The sequence below is a fragment of the Pleurodeles waltl genome, chromosome 3_1, assembly GCF_031143425.1.
Source record: "Pleurodeles waltl isolate 20211129_DDA chromosome 3_1, aPleWal1.hap1.20221129, whole genome shotgun sequence".
Classification (NCBI taxonomy): Eukaryota; Metazoa; Chordata; class Amphibia; order Caudata; family Salamandridae; genus Pleurodeles; species Pleurodeles waltl.
The window spans coordinates 1,999,096,184-1,999,121,440 of record NC_090440.1 but is presented as its reverse complement, the minus strand read 5'-3'; the positions used below and the strand labels follow the sequence as shown (position 1 = coordinate 1,999,121,440).

The 25,257-nt window shown below is 44.2% G+C and overlaps 1 protein-coding gene across 1 annotated transcript in view; it reads right to left on the bottom strand.

Moving 5' to 3' along the window:
* Positions 1 to 420: 420 nt before the first annotated feature.
* The window catches only part of LOC138283656 (uncharacterized), a 426,145-nt gene continuing 401,308 nt past the window's right edge, over positions 421 to 25,257 (bottom strand). The window contains exons 7-9 of the mRNA XM_069221591.1: positions 16,255 to 16,407; positions 3,338 to 3,538; positions 421 to 1,055 (exon numbers count right to left, since the gene is read on the bottom strand). Coding sequence (XP_069077692.1) covers positions 1,017 to 1,055; positions 3,338 to 3,538; positions 16,255 to 16,407 — 393 coding nt within the window. The 3' untranslated portion in view covers positions 421 to 1,016. The remainder of the gene's footprint in view (positions 1,056 to 3,337; positions 3,539 to 16,254; positions 16,408 to 25,257) is intronic.

Sequence of the window (25,257 nt, the reverse complement as noted above, 5' to 3'; positions counted from 1 at the left end):
ATCAAGAAGGGGATGGTTTGGTCATCAAATGAGCCCATAATTGTAGACAAGGCTTTTTGCAGGTTAGGTTCTTTAGGGTTAAGGAGACTCCTTCTGCTTCCCTTCCTGTTTTTCTTGAAGCACTTTTTTGGTGTTCCTGGCTGAAGTAGAATGAAAATATGTGTTTCAATCTGAAGGAAATACATTCAAAGCAGACTGTTTAATTGCCAATATGTGAGATTTCTGTCTGTAAATTCTTAGGGGGAACGAAAGGAATTGCCATTTCTATGCATGCCGAGGCCTGCATTGTCCACTGCGTATCATAACTTAACCTCCATCTAATCCAATGTTGTTTAGGCATATTACCCTTCATGTGCCTGAATCTTGTGCCGGATAGGCACCAGTCATGCCCTGGGAAGTCACTGGCTCTATTATGGAAATATAGGCCGATAGCTGTAGTGTGATACGAAGGTATTTCTCACCAACTATGGATGCATAAATGGTGAAACTTGTGACCCAGTTCCCAATGGTTTTGTCCCACCACAGTTTCTTGAGTTTTACTTACCAATAGCAACCAACTTTCCGTTCTCCCTTAACAACACTTGAGTTAATACTTTAAAAAAAAAAAACATACAAAACTCCCTCTTCCAGATTCTTTTTATTATGTCTAGAAGGTTGTGCTATATCAGTGGCCCTGCATCCGAACCCTGCTGACAAACAGGATGAGCAGCAGGGATGAAGGACTGGAAAATTGCACTGGGTGTCCAGCCTTACTAATGGACCTTAGGTACCGCAGCAAAGATCTTCATGTTTCTGGGTCTTGCATACAATAACAAACCGGATAAATACCTGTATTACGGGCTCGTATCAACTGGAAATGTTCATGAATACGCAACTCATTATATATTCAAAAATAAGTTCGTAATGTGTCTATATCACAGGTAAACACATGTTCCATGGATTTATGTAACACGAAACATCAGTGTCTTCGGTATCTTCGGCCTCTTAGGAATCCCCCCACAATTAGTTCAGGTGGTTCAGAGAGGACTATAACCGGCATTCAATAGAGCAGTTTCCTGAAATGAAGTCACAAATCTTAAGTTAATAGCGCTGTGGGTACAAAGTGAATAAACCTTTTACAAACTATTTTGAAATTTCACCTCATTGGTTTTAAATCGAACACTCTCCTGGTGAAGGATATTCATTCAAGCCATTTATCTTATGCGGCCACAAGAATCCACTTGAACTATATTTTTGAGTTAATTCATAAGAATCCGGGAGGTAGATGAGATATCTGTATACGTTCTGGATAGTGTGAGATGCCTGTTTCCGACAGGGAAATATTCTGTCTATAATGAACTGTCAAAACCCAAGTTCTAAAAGTCAACTTTTAAGTAAAATCAACCTCCATGTCATCAAGATGTCATTGATAATACCATCTAAGGTGGGAAGGGTGAATTCACGAGCAGTGCATTGGGGGCTTATAGATGAGGTAGGTAAACATAACTTTCAGTACTGTTTAGGGTTTCCATAGTAGCCCTAACAGCTCTTTAAATTAAATTATTTATAAAGTGTCTAATTATGTTTTTTAAAAACACATTAAAGTGTAGTAGCCAACCATAACGTCTACTTACCATTTATTTTCAGTATTTCTTTTGGTTTTGTTATGCTATACTTTAGCTCCTACCACTAGCGCCTACTTGGCGCAAGCATACCTGAAGCACACGATGTGACCTGCTGAGTACAACTGGCAGTTGGTGCCCATGGGGCATGACCTACAACAGTGCCAGGAACCCCGTCCCTTGTACCATCTCGGCAGAGAATCTACAAATGCCATGGCCCAAATTTACAAGAATCTGGCGCATCAGTACTGATGCACCAGATTTCTTGCGCCATCTCACTGCCACCTAAGGACACCATGGGTGCGCTGTATTTACAATACAATGCACCATGTCGCATGCTAGGCCAATAGCATCAAACTTTTTGACGCCATTGTGGAGCTTTGCTGCATTAGCGTAAAAAATGTTGAAGCTAGTGTAGCAAAGTGCAAGAAGGCCCGTTGACTTCAATGGGTGTGACCTTTTAACGCCTGCTGTGAGCAGGCGTAAAAAATGACTCAAAAAATTGTGCAATGTATTCTTGTAGATTTCATTGCACCATTTGTGTGGGCCTCCTAATGCCGGAATGCCCCCCTTGCATACATTATGGCTGGTGCAGGCATAATGTGGCGCTATTCATGCATTGTGCCACTTTGTAAATATGGTGTTGCGATTTTGGCCTTGGTGAGCCATATTAACGTAAAAACAAGTATGCTAATGTGGCCCAAGGAGGCGCTAGGGCCTTGTAAATCTGGCCCCATGTGTATCCCAGCACCCAGTACCGGCTTAGGCCACATCCTATGCTCAGTACCTCATTTCTTCAGAGTATGGGCTCCAGCTGTGCCCAGTGTACACGGGGTGTGGCCTCCACTCTGTGCTAAGTGTCTTAGCCCCAGTAGGCTTAGGATACACTGTGGGTCCATACACGCTTTGCACCCAGTACCCCAGCACCAAGCACCCACACAAATATTCTAAATAGGGCCCAAAATAAGACAGGCCCTGCAATACAGGCAATCTTTATAAAGAATTCTAAGTGGTAATAAATAAAGAATACAATTCAGTGACTGATATACAGTGACACATGAAATGAGCATCATCATAAAACAAAAAATAGTGGACAATCAAGAGCGGATAGGCGAGGTAACCGAAACCCAGCTAGACCAACATCTTTGTGCAGTATTCAGAAGATTAATAGAGTTCTGGGATCAAATTTAGAATACCATGGTAGATGTATCTGAGTGCTCTGAAGGGCACTGGACACGCCACTCAGCCAAAGGCTACCACCCATGTTCTCTATATCTGAGTAATGCACACAGTGCATGATCACAGTTCATGTAGTGTGTGTACCCCACACATGTAGTAGAAAAGATCACTGGAAGTCCATGCCTGCTGTGTTAGTGGTGCGTGGTTGCATATATACATAACGCTCTTGTATTAAGAAGTCCACCTCATGGCTTTCTCAATGTATTTTAGGATTCTAGGTTTGGTATATGTTTGTATCTTCCTCTACATTTTTTTTGGACTTCCACTCCTGACCTGTTGGAAAACACTGAGCTAAATGCTGGTGGCGCCTTTCGCACTCACCAGTAGAGTGCGCTACTAGTTACCGGCTAAAGATAGAGACAGACTCGGTTTGTGTTTAGTTTACTTGAAAGGCGCACAGAAGCCACAGTGGCTGTACGGCCACTGCAGGTCTGTTATGACAGAAGCCAGACTCTATCAGGTAAACCCGCCTCCCCCGCTTCCATGTTCATACTTACTATCAGGTTATAGAAAGCATTCGTCATGGCCTCTTCGTAAAAACGCTCCTGCTGCTGGTATTCAGGACTGTTCCTCTTCAGTTTCTGCAGCTTTTTATCCATGCCCTGCAGGACCAGCTGAGACAATTCCGCGCCCTTTTTGTTGGACTGCGTTTTAAGAAATTTGGATGCCTTACCAGCAGCAAGAAGGTCGTGAACATCCTATGTAGGAAGAAGAAAGTCATTTTTTAGATGCAGAGATGCATGAGTCCGCCCCAATCACAAGGATCAAACTACACTGCTCAGGGACCTCCATTTTTACATGTCAGAGTGTCTTATTTCCTTCAAAGAGAAGGTAGTTGAACTAACTAACTAATGAGGTCGCTGTCAAAAGGATTTAGGAAACCGAAATACTGTTGTGTAAAATGTTGGTCTTGAAGCATGCCTACAACTAAGGACCCACATCAGAAGCGGCCTAAAAACAGTAAAGTCCCACACACACATACACAAAACATACAGCACAAGAGAAGGCGATTGCCCTGTCTTGTAAAAATAATAACTATATTTGATTGTTCACATTCATTCTGTTTCTGCCCTTTATTTACCTGAGTTAGCACTTTTAATGCAGACTGCAACCTCAATTCCTTCACTGCATGCAGATGATTTTTTTAGTAAAGTTTGTATTGTTTTTATTATTTAGTACAAACCTATGCATCTCGGGGTATCACCTATTATTAACAGCAGATGTCTGCTTATGAAATGCTAATACTAACTACTTTACTTAATGCAGCTTCACACCAGTGGTATGAATAGCTATCCTCAATGTGCAATACAATACTGAAGACAGGTTTTAAGAATCATTGTGTGGCTGACATTGTAGGAAGCTTCATTTGTAATGGATGACTGAATACATTTTGTTGCATGGCTCTTTGAACATTATCGTGAGTGGTGCATGCCCTGTACTAAACAATCTGTCAAGGCTGTTTCAGTACATAATGCTGCACTAGGCATGGTACACTTCTGTGAAGTCTCCTTTGATGAAGTCGTGAACCTTATTCAATATCTTTAAATTATACTTTTCAAAGGATGATACTCCCCGCCTCCTCATCAATGTTATTGGTCCTGTCATCCAAAAAAGCAAAGATAGAGGGCCTCCTTTATAAGAGGCCTGCGCCACTGCGCGTCACTTTTTATGACGCGCCAATGGCATAGACCTATCAATCATATCTAAGAGGCTACGTAAAGCCACCCTGTGTGCATGGCCTCATAGATATGGACTAAGACAAGGCAGCGCAAAGAGCTGAGGTGCTTTACTCTAAGTCAAGGAGGCATTCCATTAGCGCTGTGAGCGCTTTCCCTGTGAATGTTTACTGAGGCAGAGAAGTGTAGGTTCTAGGACCGTTGACCGCCTTACCCCTCTGCGTTCAACGAGTTTTATATTTTCATGTTGACAGCATCCTTCTGTCGAATAACTAAACTAAACCATGAATATTAATGGTTTAGCATTTAAACAATGGATTACTAGTACTTTTTAATGAACAAAGAAACAGGACTTTGCTGGCTTTCAGTTTTCCCAATAGCAGGGGCACCAAGGTGAGATCTATTTTGTGACCTTTCACTAACTGATGTGAGTGAATTTTAAGATTGTTACTGTGTGCATGTCAACGTCATCATGTACTTAGTATACCGGTTCCTGTCTCTTGGTTGTGGGTTATGTTATGTGAAGAATTGCATATAAATCGTGCGTACACCTGAAGGTCTCTGAACCTAACAGGCCCTCAATCCAGGAAACAAAGGGAGTCAAGAAAAAAAAGTAAAGTTTTCAGTTTATATTCTTACATAAACTAAGAGAGGATGTGGTCTTTAAATCTAAAGGAAGAAGCAAGAAGCTTCAGAGAAGGCTTTATCGTAATAAGTTGATTTTTTGAAAGTGGGCTTAACAAGAAGAAGAAACGCTAAGGAATGAAGGGAACTAGTTGAAACATATTTTGGGACGTCATTTATGAACGAAAAAGAGCGTTATGAAAATGATCCTACTCTGAATGGACAGACATGGGCGTTAATTCACAAGTCTGGTTCTAGATTTTGAATGCATTAGGTTTTTGAAGGAGGTAGCTCAAAATTACAAAATTTCAAGAATCTAATCTTGAACCAATCATTGCCCAATTACCAATTTCATAATTTTCAAGGAAAGCAATGACAGAATTGGTCTTAGTTTACACATCCAAAAGGCACAAGATGAAACAATAGCAGATAACTCAAAAGCCAACATCAGTTTCCTATTTAGTTTAACACCCAGGCTTTGCCACAGGACCGTGAGGTAGGAAATAGGTCTAAGGTATAAGACTAAAAAGAGGGAGCCCAGGTTGAGGTCCCTGTCTACTGTAAGGGCCTGCATTTTGCCAATGATAATTTTGAACCAGTTTAGGTCCATACAGCTCTATACATTACAAAGGCAATTTTTGTTGGGTGGTTGAGCAGGGTCAACTGCCATGAGAATAAAAAATGAACTGAATAACGTAGCATAGGTATAAAACCTACAGCTGAAATAATCCATAATCTGCATAAGAGGAAAGATGTAGATATTAAATAAATATAACAAGAGGATGGAACCTTGAGGCACACCACTGGTAGTACAGATCGAATCAGAAAGAAAGTTGCCTAACAAGACTCTTTGAGAAGTGTTACTTAGATGAGAACCAAGTTAGAACAGTACCATTAAGACCACAGCTTTTATCGTCTGGATAGCAAGATTGCGTGGTCACCAGTGTCAAAAGCTGCCAGTAAATCAAGCAGGATTAAGACAAAGGTGAAATGATGTTCAGTAGATATCCTGAGATCATACAGAACAGCAGCAAGAGTGGACCCTGGGACTTTTGTTGAGGCGAAGGCACCTGTGAGCATTATTTAGCAGTTTCCTGGTTTCTATAATCAAGCATAGTTATTTTGCCACAGCACTTTTTTACATTTTGGCAAAAAATGGTGAGAGTGCTTGGCCTTTATCAGTTGAGGGTCTAGGTTTACTTGACCACAACATGTTTGAGTTCAATGGGGACTCGGCCAAAGTGAAAGATTAACTATGTGCAAATTAGCCTCTGCCAGGCACGTCAAGATAATTAATTTGAAGTAAGTTAGATTCATTAGGGGATGACGATTCAGGCATGTGTGTGTCGAAGCTGTCCAAGGAGACTGAAGAGGAGGTTACAAGATTCCTAAGAAAGGTATGGGATGTAGTACGGTTTGGAATGATAACCAATTTGTTTTTAACAACACAAAATGTGCTGAAGTATGGCAAGAATCTTGAGAACGATATGCACAACTGGGGGGGTTTAATAATGATTCTACATGCTTCTTTTATTTATTTTTAACGTTGCCTATTTTGATGTGAAAACATCTGAGCGCATAGTACATACTGCATTCTTGTAATGAAAGAGCTTGCTAGAATATGGCACTTTAAGGTCAGGCAGATAACTGACTCTCCACTTAGGCTCGGCTTGTTGGACTTCTACTTTAATTTTGGCTAAGGATTCATAAACTTGCTGATGGTAATCACTAAAAGAAATATTGTAATGTAATGGAAAGCTTTGAAGGCACCAAGCACCAAGGTGTGAAGGGAGATGTTCCAAAATAGACTTGAGCCAAACGGATGATAGACTGATTGGGACACTGTAAGACTGATGAACATTCGCTTTGAAATCTATATTACCCCACAGTGGAAGACTAATTTATCATGTACATTATGATTACCAGGATAACTAACTGGAGGTTGGACTACAGGTTGCGGCGTGCCATGAACGAGATCTGGAGATGCTGCAAAGATCATGAGAGGCTACCGCGGGGAGCGGCTGGTTGTTGTGTGTTAAAGGGGTGGTGCACAAATGTGCATGTGAGCAAGCAACATTCGATCATAATGTGTATTTTTTAGGATCTTGTTCTTAACGTTTTCTTTTCCTTTTTTTAGGCGGAATCGCTGTGTGGGATTATTATAACCTGGTTGAAGGAGTACAAAAAACTGCTGGATGTTCACGAGATGATTATCCTTCATTACTTCTACTACCAAGGTAGTGATTTGTGGGCTGCATGCAAAAATATTGTGATCTGTAAAGTAGCCATGTGCAAACATGTGATGCGGGCATACTAACTCGTTTAAATCTTTCCATATGTACTATAACATGTTGAGCTGTGTTGCTAAGATAAATGTAAAACAAAAAAGAGCTACTTGAGAAAAAAGTTTGACTAAGGATTGGGAGAACCAAGAAGATTTTTTTTTTCTTTTTCCTCATTTACACTTAGACAGAGTAGTAAGCAATCGGTCATTGCAATTGTCCAGCTAAAATAGTTTTCGTAACTGAACTCATCGTAGTTGAAAATCCGCGGGTACTCCAAGGCCTTTTGTATGCCAAACTCTGGGTAAGGTTACAGTTTTGAGGACAGTTCAAGTCTCCGAGAATTATAGAGTAACGTTTTTGATAGGCAAAGGCCAAAATGGCATCAAATAACTTCAATATCGAGGTGGTTGAGGAACTGCGGGAGCAGTAAATAAGCATAATGGAGATAAAAGTATTTGTAGTTATGGGTAAAGTAGCAGTTAGTATTTCAGCTTTTGCTATAGCTAAGCATTATGTGTTAAATATTTTACCAGTTTTTTAAATTATTACTGCAACTCTTCCCTAATTTTCACAGCGGGACAGTTGCATAATAATGAGTAGGGTGGAGTATTAAATCAGTGAAATTATCTTCCGCCTGTCTTTGAGCCAAATTTCAATTAAACAGAGCAAGTCAAAAGAATGTCTTGTTATCAGGTCAATGACTTCCTTCCTGCTTAGCCCAGCAGTGTGCATTAACTCCTTTGCAGCCACGCCTTTTCCCCTCAGGTGCTGAGCCTTTTTTTGGCTATTTGGGGCAGTTCGCGCTTAGGCCTTCATAACTTTTTGTCCACATAAGCTACCCATGCCAAATTTGTGTCCTTTTTTTCCAACATCGTAGGGATTCTAGAGGTACTCAGAGTTTGTGGGTTCCACTGGAGGAGACCAAGAAATTAGCGAAAATACAGCTAAAATTTTGTTTTGTTTTTAAATGGGAAAAAAGGGGCTGCAGAAGAAAGCTTGTGGTTTTTCCCTGAAAATGGCATCAACAAGGAGTTTGTGCAGCTAAAATCACCATCTTCCCAGCTTTCAGGAACAGGCACACTTGATTCAGAAAAACACATTTTTCAACACAATTTTGGCATTTTACTGGGACATACTCCATTTTTACTATTTTTTGTGCTTCCAGCCTCCTTCCAGTTAGTGACAGAAATGGGTGTGAAACCATTGCTGGATCCCGGACAGCTAACCATTTCTGAAAAAGTAGACAAAACTCTGAATTCAGCAAGGGGTTATTTCTGTAGATTATTTAAGGTTTTCCTACAGAAAGTAGCAGCTAAAATAAAAACAAATATTGAAATTGAGGTGAAAAAAAGCCATTTCTGTTCACGTTTTCTGCTATAACTTTTTCCAACTATGGCAGATTTTTGAAAGCAATATACAATTACGTCTGCTGAACTCTTCTGGTTGCACGGATATATAGGTCTTGTAGGCTCATCAAGAACCCTAGGTACCCAGAGCCAAAGGAGCTGCACCTTGCAATAGGTTTTCATTGTATACCGGGTATACAGCAATTCATTTGGTGAAATATAAAGAGTGAAAAATAGGTATCAAGGAAACCTTTCCAAAATGGGCACAAGATAAGGTGTTGAGAAGCAGTGGTTATTTGCACATCTCTGAATTTTGGGGTCCCCATACTAGCATGTGAATGACAGGGCATTTCTCAAATTGACGTCTTTTTTACACACTGTCTTACATTTGGAAGGAAATAATGTAGGTAAAGACAAGGGGCAATAACACTTGTTCTTCTATTCTGTGGTCCCCCAAGTCTCCCGATAAAAATGATATGTCACTTGTGTGGGTAGGCCTAATGTCAGCCACAGGAAACGCAACATGGACACATCACATTTTTACATTGAAATCTGACGTGTTTTTTGGAAAGTGCCTAGCTGTGAATTTCGTTCTCTAGCTCAGCCGGAACCTAGGGAAACCTACCAAACCTGTGCATTTTTCAAAACTACACATCTAGGGGAATTCAGAATAGGGTGACTTGTGGGACTCTCGCCAGGTTCTGTTACCCGGAATTCTTTGCAAACCTCAAAATTTGGCAAAAAAAACACCTTTCCCTCACATTTCGGTGATAGAACGTTCTGGAGTATGAGTGGAGTCACAAATTTCTTTCCACCCAGCATGCCCCCAAGTCTCCTGATAAAAATGGTAAAGCAGTTGTGTGGGTAAGCCTAGTGCCTGCAACAGGAAATGCCCCAAAACACAACATGGACACATCACATTTTCCCAAAGAAAACTGACCTGTTTTTTGAAAAGTGCCTAGTTGTGTATTTTGGCCTCTAGCTCATCCGGCACCTAGGAAAACGTAGCAAACCTGGACATTTCTGAAAACTAGACACCTAGGGGAACCCAGGATGGGGTAACCTGTGGCGCTCTCACCAGGTTCTTTTACCCAGAATCCTTAGCAAACCTCAAAATTTGGCAAAAAAAATGTTTTCCTCACTTTTGGGTGCTGCAAAGTTCTGGAATCTGAGGGGAGAACAAACTTCCTTCCAGCCAGCATTCCCCACATCTCCCGATCAAAATGGTACCTCACTTGTATGGGTAGGCATAGTTCCCGCGACAGGAAATGCCCCACAACACTATGTGGACACATAGAAATTATCAAATACAAAACTACCTGTTTTTGCGGGGGTGGGGCACCTGGGTTTTTGGTCCTGGGCTCAGCAGCCATCTAAAGAAACCTACCAAACCCAGACATTTCTGAAAACTAGACACCCGATGGAGTCCAGCGAGGTGTGACTTGCGTGGAGATCCCCCAGTGTTTTCATACCCAGAATCCTCAGCAAACCTCAAATTTAGATAAAAAAACAAATTTTCCCCACATTTCTGTGTGGGATCACGGCACTGGCACCAATTTCCTCCCAACCACCGTTCCCCTCAGTCTCCCGATAAAAATGATACCTCACTTGTGTAGGTGAGGCAAGTGCTTGTGACAGGAAAGAGCCAAAACTTTTATTGAAACTGAGGGGGAACCAAAGCAAGTCCAAAAGGGAAGTTTGAAAAAAAACATGTTTAGGCTTGAGAAGCGGGAAGAATTTTATTGGTATAGATGCAACAATGCTGGTTGGTAGGAATTTTGTGGATTCCCTTCAGATTCCGGTTCCATCACAAAAATGTGGCAAAAATGTGTGATTTCAAGCAAAGTTGAAGGTTTGCAGGGCATTTTGGGTAAGAAAATGGTGTGGGTACATGTGAAGCACACCACCCTGGACTCACCCAGATGTTTAGTTTTCAGATGTGTCTAGGTCTCGTAGATTTTTCTAGATGGCAGCGTCCCAAAATCCAGGGGGGGGCAGAAATGGCCTAAAATAAATTCCCCCCCCAGGGGAGCAAACCTTGCCTAAGGGGTCGCCCCTGTTGCATGAAATTGGCACAAAAAAAATAAATCCCTGGTGACTGGTGGTTTATGCCCCCCTTGGGGACAGATTGGCCTAAGAAAAATAGGCCGATCTGCCCCCAAGGTGGGCAGAAATGGCCTAAAATAAAAATGCCCCCCCCCAGGGGAGCAACCCTTGCCTAAGGGGTCGCTCCCCTTGCGTGAAATTGACGTGCAAAAAAAAAATCCCTGGTGTCTAGTGGTTTCTGCCCCGTTGGGGGCAGACTGGCCTAATAAAAATAGGCTGATCTGCTCCCAAGGAGGCAGAAATGGCCTAAAAACAATTTGCCCCCCAGGGGAGCAACCCTGACCTAAGGAGTTGCTCCCCACATCTAAAAAAAGAAAAAAATGATCCCTGGTGTCTTGTGGCTTCTGCCCCCCCAGGGGCAGATCGGCCTAATTAAAATAGGCTGTCAGACATGACTGGGGTGGGGTGGGCGGTCAGGGGTAGAAGGGGAAGTAATTCCCCTTCCATCCCTGCCCAGGGGAGGATGGTGGGAGGCCCACAGTGGGACGGGTCCAGGACATAATAGTTATGTCCTGTGCACCCAAGCGATGCAGCTGAGGACGTAACCATTATGTCCTTGGCACCCAAGGGGTTAATTAAGCCACTTTCAATACCTGACCTCACAGTGGAGGAGAAACATTCATATTGGATCTGCCCAATGGAGGGGGATTCATGTTTGGTGGAGTGATATGGAAGCCATCCTCAGTATAATTATGTAGGGAATGAAGTATGCTAGGCACTTCAAGCAGCAGAGGAAACTGTTGGGACCTAAAAGCAATGAGGTTTTCTGAGGAGTTAACCATCGGGGGTGTAAGTCCAGGAAGTGAAATAGAAACAGCACAGTACCTGGCTCCTCACCCCAGTTGGACAAGGGGTGACCCAAATGGCTTGGCGTACTAGCATTGCACCTGCTGCGCGGACCTGTGAGTGGTCAACCAAAATCACATGGCCTGCACTTAGGGGACAGCCAATGACTAGAGTGCTAACTGTTTATGTCCCTGGCCATTCAAACAAGATGGCTGTCACCAAGAAAACCAGACTGAAAGATTAAAAAGAGAGAAAAAGTGGTGGACTTCCATGCAGGCCAATAGCACCCAGGAGGCTTCTTAATGACAACAAGAAATTGGTACAAATTGTGCAGCAGTGCGAAATTGAAAACAAACTAAGCTGAAGTACCAACACTAAGGTCTGACATTTGGTAGACTTTATGTGGGAATTGTTCTAACACCTTCCATCACAGAGTTCAGATGTTATCAGTGGGTCAATATGTTTCACTTTATTTATGTTTGTCACAATGTGATTTGTTTATGTGTGTTAGTTGCTAAGCCCTAAGTGAGTGTCTCCCTATCATATTATTGGCAGCTGGTTATGTATACCCGCAGGCACCTAGAGAAAAAATGGAAGAATAGCCAAACCAGTGAAGACCTCGCCTCCTTCGGAGCCGCAACCACCATCCACCCCTGACATATTAAGAACGTAAGAAAGAACGCACTCCAGGAACGCATAAATTATCCCACACACAACATGAAGTAACTTTTCTCTGTCATCAAGTTAAAAAATCCCCCCTCTGAAGCCACCAGCATCCCCCCGTCGCAAGACCTCTGTGACAAACTTGCCACCTTCTTCCACCGCAAGATCCAAGACATCTACGACAGCTTCCTCCCGGAAAACCAACCCAGCACCAAAACCTACGACCAACCCATCCCCAGAACCCACCCAGACTATCCACAACTGGTCCGTGCTCACCATCGAGGAAACAGAAAGCATCATGAGCAGCACCCACTCTGGAGCCCCCACAGACCCTTTCCTGCACCACATCTACATCAGACCCAGCACATCCATCGCAATCAAGCTCTGGAACACGATAAACCGTTCCATCAACACTGGCACCTTCCCTGAGCACTGGAAATACACCAAAGTACGCCCCCTCCTGAAGAAACCCTCAGCCGACCCATCAGAACTAAAGAACTTCTTTCTGGCCCATCTTGCTGCTACCCTACCCGGCCAAAGTACTGGAGAAAGCCATCAACACACAACTACGAAATTTCATTGAGGTCAACTCTCTGGACAGCTCCCAGTCCGGGTTCCGCAGCAACTACAGCACAGAGACAACTCTTCTTGCACCCACTGATGACATCCAATCACTTCTAGACCACGGCCACGCTGCAGCACTCATACTCCTCAACCTCTCAGCGGCCTTTGACACGGTCTCCCACAGCACTTTATGCACCAGACTCCATGACGTAGGAGTCAGCGGAACAGCCCTGAAATGGATCCACTCCTTCCTCTCCGGAAGAACTCAGAGGGTCAGGCTCCCTCACTACACATCTAAAACCACAGGAGTCAGCAACGGAGTTCCCCAAGGATCCGCTCTGAGTCCAACTCTTTTTAACATATACATGACCCCTCTTGCAGCCATCGTCAGAAGCCACGGAATGAACATTGTGTCATACGCCAATGACACACAACTCATCATTTCCCCTACTGAAGACCTGGACACAACCAAAAGGAATTTCTGCTCGGGAATGGAAGCCATCACCACCTGGATGAGAGAAAGCTGCCTCAAGCTCAACTCTGACAAGACAGAGCTCATCTTCGGAAACACCACCTCAGCATGGGACGACTACTGGTGGCCCACATCTCTCAGCACCACCAGCCTACCTGAACCACTGCGTCTCCTTCCACACCCCCGCCAGATCCCTCCGCTCCACCCAGCAAGCACTGGCCACCATGCCACGCATACAGAAAACCACTGCCGGAGGAAGGTCCTTCGCCTACCTCACAGCAAAGAGCTGGAACAACCTACCCCTGCACCTCAGACAAAGCCCCACGCTCACCATCTTCAGGAAGAACCTCAAGACGTGGCTCTTCGAATGAGGCTCTGCCTGCAGCCCACCCCCAAACCTTGAGACCCTCACGGGTGAGTAGTTGCGCTCTACAAAAACGAATTGATTGATTGATGCATATATATGGTGTGCTCCATTTTAAAGAAGAGAAAACGATGGAGTGGAGTAAACAGAAAGGGGGAGATGAAAGGTAGAGCAGGGAGTAGCTGGTAGGAAAGGGCAGAAGGAGCTGATTGGCGACAGAGAGAGCGTACAGAGACCAACTCTGTTGGCACCTTCTTCACCGTGAAACTACATATATATGAGCAGCCATCATGTCACACTTCTCCATTTCAATCACTTCCATGCTGATCAAAGTCTGTGGAGAATCGCCCCCTTCACCAAAGTCAGCACTCAAGACAGATGCACACTATAATGCCTCAGACTCACCAAGGACGCAAGAGGCTCACACCCAGCCGTCATTGCATCCACATTCTTGGAATCCTTAGCAGCACCAATGACAGCCGCCATTAAAAGTTGACGTGTGTGACGTGCACCCTCCACTAAAACATGTATCGTTACCCTTTTCCTGAAAAACAAATGGGCGTTATGCACAAATACCATATCCTGGCTCTTGTACAGATCTCTGAAACCTTGAAAAAATGGTAATCACAAAACTCCAAACCCACACAGATGTGAACATCATCCTCAACACCAACCAAACTTGAAACAGGAACCACAGTGGTAAATGATTGTGATGACCTTCTAGACATGGCAGATGAAGAATCACAAAGGATGCTGATCCTCTAAGGCTCTCCCTGCCACCTTCAAAATGAGGTGCCACAACATCCTACTGCACTCTGTGCAATCAGTGACTGATGTATTGCTAAACGGGTTCAATAATTTGTTCACGGACTGGTCTGAAAAAGTCACCATTGGAAACTGTACATTTCCATAAGCTCAGTATCATAAGGAGTTCCCCAAGCCTTCCCGCTCCCCATCTCTCACTTCTACAACATATAAGTTAAACCCTTAATGAACATCCTAGGAGTCCACAGCAGTCTATGCCACTCATATGCAACTCGTAAGAGTGCGGCACACAAATTTACCTGCCAATCACGGAGGCAAACAAATGCATGAATGCAGCAGAACACTTTAAGGCGAGAGTCCTGGATGAGCCAAAACATTCTGAAACGTAACAACCCTCAAAAAAGAAATCCTGGTTCTGGACCTGTGCATCATGCTTAAATAACGATTCAGATTTGTTTATCAGCTACCTTCTTCGGCACACTGTTCCTATCAAAGTCAAGGTCAGGAAGCTATTCATAACCTGAGACGTAGACTGCAGTCTCCATGTAAATATAGGATCATGATTAAAGCCCCTTAAAACACAATGAAGCTCCTGAAAAAACACACTATACTTCATCCCTACTAAACATCGTTGTGTGATGCTGGGTGCACTACTGAACTTATCCCTTTACTACGACAGTGTCCTACACTTGGACCTGTTTACCTTTCAAAAAAGTACAATAAGTGCAAAATGCTGCAGTCAGTTTAATTTTCAGCCTACAAAAGGAACAAAACACATGTCCTCAATGATAAAGCCTCCACTGGCACCCCTTTAAATCTAGAAATCACCTACAGAAGCCCAGATGGCTCCGCTCACAGACATCTGCAGAACAAAATCAAACCTTACCAACCACCTCTCTACATCCGCTCTGAACAGGGCAACTTTCATATAATCCGCAGAACCACATGCAAAAGCAGAGGTGACAGGCCTTTCTCAGTCATCGGCTCGAGCCTGTGGAATTAACCCAACACACGCCACCCTTGTGGCTCTAACCTCACGACTTTTAGGAACAGTCTAAAAACTAAACTACTCTGACCATACTTCTCTGTTCATTTGCCATCGCCACTCCTCTCTGTCAAAAGATATTTCGCTCAACTAAGTGCAGCCAAGTCCTTGTATACAACCGGGTCGCATAGTTTACATCACTCTTAGAAGAGCCTAGAAGCCAATGAGATATGCAATGATAATTATATAAAACAAATTATTTGTAAGCCTAATCAGAGTGGACGGGAGAGGAAACAGAAGGTTCAAAGAGAGAAGGCAAGTGGTAGGCACAGAGGGGAGAAAAGTTTATAGAGGAAGAAATGGCAAGTGTGTGGGAGGATGGAGGAGCTAAAGGCAGGAGGAGGGGTGGAGGAGAGGGTGTATGTGAAGTGAGATGGGAGAAAGGAGAAGAGAGCGCGAATGGGAGACGGGGGAAAAGAAGAAAACTTGGGCTGCTAGAGGATTGTGCAGTCTTCTGGAGCCAGAGTCCGAGGTCTGGCCCCCCTTAAAGTCCATGGACCTTACCCTGAATCTGGCCCAGATGGAAGATGGAATCACTGGGTGAGACAGAGCATCTTGGAAGTATTGAGGAAGAGGGTCAGACAACTAGCTTTGCAGGGTGTGGTCTCTATCCCTATTCCCCAGCCAAAATCAAACAGAAAATCCGATCACCCTCTGGTCAATATTACTTAATGATTGCACATGTCCTCTCAAGAATCCCTCTTGACCCCTGACTCACCGGCAAAGTGTAGCACTCGTCATCAAGGTAGTGGGCATCCCAGAGCTCAACCTTGATGCTTGCAAAGGTATTGAAAAATTGTAGTGTCTTTTTCTTTATTCCCTCGGCGATAACTTCCGTCAGAGGCCGCGAGGTAACAGCCTGCAAAAATTCCTGCAAAAAGATACATTTTACTGTCATGGCGGCTGCGTGGTATCAGAATAAGAAAAATGCTGCATTTCACCTTTCTGTTTAAATGTTATGGCAACACCAGAGTAAACATTATACTTCTCCTTTCTCACTTTAAAAAAAGAAGGCAGTAAACAATAGTTCTCAAGATCTTCCCTGAAGAATAATCATCCAATGGGAACACTACAATCCGTGCCAGTCAAGTCAGCAGAACTCAGGAGATTTGTCTCCAGCTAATTATTAGTCCTTTTCTCTTGCCTTCTCTCATGGGATAGGTGTTTTGTTTACTAATTTGTTTGTCGCTCATAGCGTTACTCGTGTATTATCGTATAATGATGTCCAATAACTATTTCTTTAAAGTGTACTCTCTATCGTTTTGTTATGGTCTGGTTTGACAGAGCAGCTGTCGCCAGACAATTATGTGAGAATCGCCAGGAGAGAGGCTCTTTGGCTCCACCCACATGCTGGGATACAGGAGTGCATGTGGTGATTGGGCAGAAGTATATGCTTCCACAAAAAAACAGCTGAGATCATTTGGTTTATTTATCCAGCCGCCCAAGCTTGAACTTTCAGGGATACACACATGACATTGTAAAGCAATTAAAGTGTCTTAGATAACTAGATATCATTTATGGTGTTTTTCTCTGGTAGCAGCAGAGATGGGATGAGAGCAGTCATTAACCTACATGGATTTTTCGGACTGGCTTGCAAGTGCAATTGTCACCTGACTGTTTAACCTACATCAACATTATCCTACAGTTCTTTGCTTCCACACAAATACATATACATTTCCATGCTATCTACTTCTACTGCTTCACATTGCCATACAACATTCCTTTAAAGCCAGACTTATTGGCATTACCATTGCTTGTTTTCAGAACAGTATATATTTTGACAAGTCTTTTCTCATATTTTGTCAAAGTTCTCCTGCGAGTCGCTCCTAGATTCAGTTGTGCTTGAGTGACTGGTATATGTGTGCAGCAGGGGCGTAGCTATCAATAGTGCAGCAGGTGCAGCGGCACCAAGGCTCATTGTTAAGAAGAACGCAATGCAGGCTAATTCTACCTGTCTTTTATTGCTCAACTAGCGGGCAAAGATCTATTTCCTTGCTTACAATAGGGCACACGGCACCCGTGCTACGCCACTGGTCTGCAGGCCAGCACACGGAGAGGAGAGAACGGAGGGTTAACCTGGTTACCATGGTAAGGGTACTGTCCTTTGGTTCTGCACCTTTACACTTCTCCTCCTCAGTAAAATCGAGGTTGTCATGCAACATACTCCGGCATGAGCGCGCAATACATATGCTGACCAGGCTCACATTTTTCCAATTTTCCCTGTCCCTCCGCCGAACGTAAGTGTATCTCAACTATGCTATAATAATAGACCAGAAGCTCAGATTCCAGTGCCTCTTGCCAGATAACTCAGATTCCAGTACCTCCTGCCAGATAACTCAGTGAGCTGAAAGATCGCTGTTGTAGTGTGTGCCTGCCAATTAAGGGTTTTAGACCTAGTAAGGCAACTACTTCAGTAAGTTCACTGTGTACCATTACATGTAATGATAAGAACTGTAATATACAAAGTAGTGAAACAGGAAGACTTCATTATTGAGCATATACTGTGTTAATGTTTTATTTCATTGTTATCCCTTTATTAATAATCCATAACGTCTGTTAATGTGGTGGTCTTCTTTAGTGCTTTTACTTTGGACAAATGTATTTGTTGGGGATGGTATGCCCCAGGCAAACCTCTTCAGAATAAAATATAAACCATTCTTCAGGCACCAAAGATAACCTGGAACACACTTTGCGTATTTCATTTCATATATGCGCACGTGTTTTAAAAGATGGAGCATTGACCTCCAGAGTACAGAGGCAAGATTAAATGCACCATCCTTTACTGGAGTGATACAAAGGTGTAATACAGCATATCAATGACCGAACTGGTTGATGGAAGTTCATGTCTTAAAAATATGCAAAGGCTTCCAACACTTCAAGATGGATGTATGAAGTGCAGAAGTGGGTGGAGTTAAGAAGCATAGCATTGCACATATAATAATCTAGAGCTGTAACATATCAACACTGACCCAGTCATGGAATGTCATATTATTGTTGTTGGCCTCAAAGAGTACAAAGAATAAGCTGCCTCAGGCCACAGAGAGGACTGAGATTATCAAAATAAAGGTATACCTAGGAATCTTTTTCCGCACATACGCAACATTAAATTTATTGTCCATTAGAATGATAGTGGGAAAACAAACAAGAGGACCTAGCGATCAACGTACCAGTAAACTGTTGCACAGAAAATAAAATTGTAATTGCATTAAAGCTGTGCTGAACAAAAACAAGAAACATTTGTTGCAATCATGGACACTATCATGTAGCTACCAGAGGTAGTCTGACTGCTCACTCATACGAGATTTGTCAGATCTGAAAAAGACCCAAAATCTTTTATTGGAGATTTACCATGTGTCAGGATCCAGTCTGGTGTTTGGGATGGTCGGACCAGAGGAATGACTGGAGTGTGTTCATCTCATTCTGCCAGTTAGTTTCTTTGGGGTGCGGAGCGCTTGACGTCATCCTCTGGTGGTAGATCATCTTATCTGTCTCTTGCTCCTCACTCTCAGTTGTACAGTGGAGAGACACGGTGGTATTTATTTGTGGGTGGCAGAGCACAAATGTACAGCTTCCTTATTTTTTTTGTTAAAATCTGTAGGTTATGCGGGCAGATGATGGATAATGTTGCATATGCCACAAATCTATAATTATGCAAAACTCGCCGCAGAGGCACAATCGCATAATTCCAGTGGCCCTCCCTATAGGGCAATCCAACCCTGTTTCCTGGCACAAAATTCAAAGCTGATGCATTCCTCTTGGAATAGGATTCCCTAGCACTAGTTACTCATTTTCCTTAGAAACACTAAGTTGATTTTCTGCTTTAGAGGAATATTGTTCATGGGTACTCTAACAGACTTCAAAAATATTGCAACAGTTAATAAATCCCCCTACAGAACTATATGGTACTGTAAACCTCTTTGACAAATTGAGCTGTAAAATGCACCAAGCGGACCATTTTATTTCTAAACTTTTTTCTGGTAAAATAATCTTTTCCTAATCCACTGGAAAAGCACACCTTTGCCTGGAAGGTTTACTAGCACTGTACAGTATGGGACTGGTTTGAAATGCTTGCTATCGCTGGTTTTGGTTCCCAGTCTAGCCCAGTATACATCAGAGGTTCATCAACAGAATGACAGCGAACAGGGCTCCCCTGGTGAAACAGTGGGAGCTTGTACTGGTTGTTTAGTTGTTTAGGACGACGTCTGGTATGACACTGAATTATCAACTGTAAGGGAGAAAAATGTAGTAGGTGGTGCTGAGAGGTAGCTGACTTGAATTGTTGTAAGCAAGCAAAGAACTTGATTGAGTTCGACCTTCTTGAGGGAGCTTCTGGGTTGCTAAGGGACAAAATCTGCCCCTGAGAAAATACTGAAAAAACGGAGCCAGAAAAGTGCGTTTTATGGCACTATTTTCACATAAATGTGTTTAAGGACATAGGGTTTGAAAGGCTACTCTATAAATAGTCCAATAATTTCATGCAGTGCCAAGCAAACATGACCCTACCAAGGAAGATGTGAGGTTTGTTGGTACACAAATTATGTTTGTAAACGTTGTGGCGATATGGTACATTTTAAGCACAATTCCCTAAGAAAATATCTAAAATGTCACTGGGGATCAAGGCTGTTCAGAAAAGTCAGTTTCACATGGACTACCGTTTACCATATAGAACCCTGAGGCCACCAGAAAGCCCTTCCCCCAACACCTGCCACACGCAGACCGACAAGACTTATTTATTGGAAGGAATTTATTTGTATATTTAAGAATTATTTTATAAACACACACAGTTAATATTTCTCCTGAAAAACAATACAATACATCAAATATCTTTAAATCATTTCAATAAGAATTATTCATCAAACCATAAATCAATGTGACAGGATCCCTTCCTGTACTGAACCTCCTTTGAACCACACCGGTGAACCGTACCTCACCTGTATCCCTGGGGGGGTGGCTCCCCCAACTTCACCGTCCCTTGTCCTCATGCGCAGGGTTCCGCCCCCTCCCCAAACACCAATCCCTCAGGGGGGTGTAACGGGCGTCTAGGAGTGGGAGCCCCATGGCCATCCCAGCGATCTGGGCTCCCTACTCCTCAAGCTGGTGTGTACATCCGCAGGTTGGTTCAAGACTTCAGGATTCTACCTCTGGTGTTATCAAGGGGACCCAGCCCTGGGGCCCCCTCTGTTGGTTACGGTGATTTTAGTATTTCCTCTCCAAACCTAAAAAACAGGGGATGAGCGGGTGGGATTACGACGTTCCTGGTGCCCCGACCGCCGCCGCATCAATAAATGCCGAGGCCTTCCTGGGGCGGCACTTAAATAGCACCCCCCATCCGATGCGCGGCGGCAGCCGGGCCCGGAAGTGACGTGGCCCCCGCGTGACCCCCAGTGAATCACTTCCGCCCCCACACCTTGTGAATTGTAGAGGGGAAAGTGGCAAGGCCAGCCCGATGCACGTCTAGTGCGCAGGTTCGAGCCACGGCGGCCCGAGATCTAAGGGGCCACGCTCTCCCCATTTTGGGAGGGCGCTCTACCATAGAACCCGGAGGCCCCCAGAAAGCCCTCACCCCAACACCTGCCGCACGCAGACTGACAAGACTTATTTGTTGGAAGGAATTTATTTGTATATTTAAGAATTATTTTATAAACATACGCAGTTAATATTTCACCTGAAAAACAATACAATACAACAAATATCTTTAAATCATTTCAATAAGAATTATTCATCAAGCCGTAAATCAATGTTACAGGATCCCTTCCTGTCCTGAACCTCCTTTGGACCACACAGGTGAACGGTACCTCACCTGTATCCCTGGGGGGGGGGGCGATTCCCCCGACTTCACTGTCCCTTATCCTCATGCTCTGGGTTCCGCCCCCTCCCTAAACACCAATCCGCCATGGTGGTGTAACGGGGCGGCCAGGAGCGGGAGCCCCATGGCCCCCCCAGCGATCTAGGCTCCCTACCCCCCAAGCTGGTGTGTACATCCGCAGGTTGGTTCAGGACTTCAGGATCCTACCTCTGGTGTTATCCACGGGACCCAGCCTTGGGGACTCCTCTGTTGGTTATGGTGACTTTAGTATTTCCTCTCCCGCCACAAGGGCGACCAGGGGCCCAAGGGTCCTTCGCCCTCCCCACCCCTGGTGCTCCGACTGCGGCTGCATCAATTTAAAGCCGAGGCCTTTCTGGGGGGGCACTTAAATAGCCCCCCCATCCGATGCGCGGCAGCAGCCTGGCCTGTAAGTGAAGCGGCCCCCAGTGAATCACTTCCGCCCCCACACCTTGCGAGGTGTAGAGGTGAAAGTGGCAAGGCCAGCCCGATGCACGACTAGTGCGCGGGTTCGAGCCACTGTGGCCCGAGATCTAAGGGGCCACGCTCCCCCCATTTTGGGAGGGTGCTCCACCATAGAACCCGGAGGCCCCCAGAAAGCCCTCACCCCAACACCTGCCACAAGCAGACCGGCAAGACTTATTTGTTGGAAATAATTTATTTGTATATTTAAGAATTATATTATAAATACACGGAGTTAATATTTCACCTGAAAAACAATACAATACAACAAATATCTTTAAATCATTTCAATAAGAATTATTTATCAAACCATAAATCAATGTTACAGGATCCCTTCCTGTCCTGAACCTCCTTTGGACCACACAGGTGAACCGTACCTCACCTGTATCCCGGGGGGGGGAGGCTCCTCCGACTTCACCGTCCCTTGTCCTCATGCTCTGGGTTCCGCCCCCTCCCTAAACACCAATCCGCCACGGCGGTGTAACGGGGAGGCCAGGAGCCAGAGCCCCATGGCTACCCCAGCAATCTGGGCTCCCTACCCCCCAAGCTGGTGTGTACATCCGCAGGTTGGTTCAGGACTTCAGGATCCTACCTCTGGTGTTATCCAGGGAACCCAGCCTTGGGGACTCCTCTGTTGGTTATGGTGACTTTAGTATTTCCTCTCCCCCCATGAGGGCGACCAGGGGCCCGAAGGTCCTTCCCTCTCCCCACCCCTGGTGCTCCGACCACCGCTGCATCAAAAAAGGCCGAGGCCTTTCTGGGGGAACACTTAAATAGCTCCCCCATCTGATGGGCGGTGGCAGCTGGGCCAGAAGTGATGTGGCCCCTCACGACTCCCAGTGAATCACTTCTGCCCCCACACCTTGCGGGGTGTAGAGGCGGAAGTGGCAAGGCCAGCCCGGCGCATGACTAGTGCGCGGGTTCGAGCCACGGCGGTCTGAGCTCTAAGGGGCTATGCTCCCCCCATTTTGGGAGGGCACCCTACCACTAGCTAGCTATGTTACGGTGTTCTAAGCTCACCTGCATCAGCAGTGGTATTAGGGTTCCTTACAATAGAAAACAACAACAAAATGAACAGTAACCAAGACGCAATGCTAAGACGGTAGAAAATAGAGGACCAAGGGCCAGATGTAGCAAACCATTTGCGAGTCGCAAACGGCGAAAATCGCCGTTTGCGAGTCGCAAACGTGGGTTTGCTATGCAGAAATGCATATTGCGAGTCGTTACCGACTCGCAATATGCATTTCCGACTCGCAAATAGGAAGGGGTGTTCCCTTCCTATTTGCGAGTCGCAGTGGGATGCAATACCGTACGCGGTCGCAAATGGCATCGCAGTTACCATCCACTTCAAGTGGATGGTAACCCACTCGCAAATTGGAAGGGGTCCCCATGGGACCCCTTCCAGTTTGTGACTGGACCCAAAAATATTTTTTCAGGGCAGGGAGTGGTCCAAGCGACCACTCCCTGCTCTGAAAAAATACCGAAACTTAAGGTTTCGTTTTTTTTTAAAGTGCAGCTCGTTTTCCTGTAAGGAAAACGGGCTACACTTTAAAAAAAAAAAACTGCTTTATTTAAAAGCAGGTCACGAACATGGAGGTCTGCTGACGTCAGCAGGCCTCCATGTTAGCGAGTGCCTATACTCGCTATGGGGCCGCAATTTGCGACCCACCTCATGAATATTCATGAGGTGGGTCATTGCGACCCCATAGCGAGTTGCAGTCGGTGTCTGAGACACCGTACTGCATACGAATTTGCGAGTTGCAAATTGCGAGTCGCATGGACTCGCACTTTGCAACTCACAAATTCGTCAGTTGCTACATCTGACCCCAAGTCAGCAAATTAAAAGGGAGAGCCAAGCCAGGGCCGAGCCTGGTGTCAGGCTAGTGTCTGAGAGTCAGAGAACGAGCCGAGCCATGAGAATATTTGGCAAGTAAACTGTGTAAGAAGCATGCAGTTAAAATATGACAGAGACTTCAGAATTAAAAAAAACTGTATTCCTTTAATATGTGGACGTTTTTCACTTTCGTGTATTAGACTGCGTCATTATATTGAGTGTCATTCATTAGGATGATGGTTTCAACACATGGGCCCTTACAAAGATGCTATGAGTGAGCCAAGACACAAGCCAGTTGTTTCAGTAGTCAAGAGCCCACTAAAGATGGACTATATTCGTATTTAAATTGTTACCTGCCTTCTACGCATGGGCTATATTTATTATATACTGAGCAGCCTTATAATTTATTAAAGCATTGAAAGAGAAGTTTTTAAATAGAACATCCTGAACGGAATTATTTGAATGTGCTTCTAAATGTGATTACAAAGAAAAAGGAGGCATAGTGAAATGAATTGCTTAGGTTCAACTAATTCGGTCAAGCAGGAAGCTGGGACTGAACCCGGGTTTCCAGTTAACAAATTGTGCAGTTCAACCACTAGGTGAATATTTTAACACGAAAGGACAGTGCTTTGTGTTTACATTCTGAAGAGCTAAAACAGTAGATTGTGTTAAATAAATACACACCACATCTTATATCAAGCTTTAACAAAAAGTCTTTCCAGGAAAACGTACTAAATTACGCGATGACAGAGCAATTTTATTTTTATGGTGATATTAGGACTTCTCTGAGAATGACTTCAAAAAAAGTAAAATACCTCAGTGAAGGCAGTTACACAAAGTACAAAAAAAGCCAGGACTTTCGAGATCACCGACATACAGATCTTCAGTGAGGAACATGTGAACTACAGAGCTCGGCTGCACCCAAACTTTAGGAAAGAGCAAATGTTTTGATTTGTCAGGGTGGAGAAGGTGGGAGGTGCTATGGTGCAGGTCGTCGGTTCAGTGCAGTGCAGAAGGACGGACTCAATCAAGTGAGACCACATTACAGCTCAGCTTGTTTTCAGTTCAAGGGTCTAAAAGGACCTTAAGGCTTCAGGCTTGAGCTGTTACTGTCTTACCCACCTCTATAAAAAAGGTTAGAACAAAAACGCCAGAAGAAATGTCAAGTAGGTGAGGTTTAGTACAAAAATGATGCAAAAAGTCCTACAATTGTCCTACGACCATCAAGAAGGGAGTTCCAGAAGTTGTAGGAGTTTATGTGAAAGTCTGTTTTGCTCTTGGGCAGTTCCAAATCTGGACTAGGTAGACTTGTCCATGCACAACATAGGCAGCCAATTTTAAATGTGCTTCTTGCATTAACGAGTAGCCAGTGAACATTGTAAAGGGTATAAAAGAAGTGGTCAAACTTTATTGATGAGACAAGTCTGGTAGAAGAGTGTAGTACAGCCATTAGAAGGGATGAGATGGATTGCGTCACCCCTGCCAAGACATAATTAACAAATACAAGATAAGAAATAACCAGAGCGAGGATCGCTATTCTAAAGTGCTCCATCAGATGTAAGTAGATGTTTCGTTTTTTTGAGTGAGAGAACATGAAAATC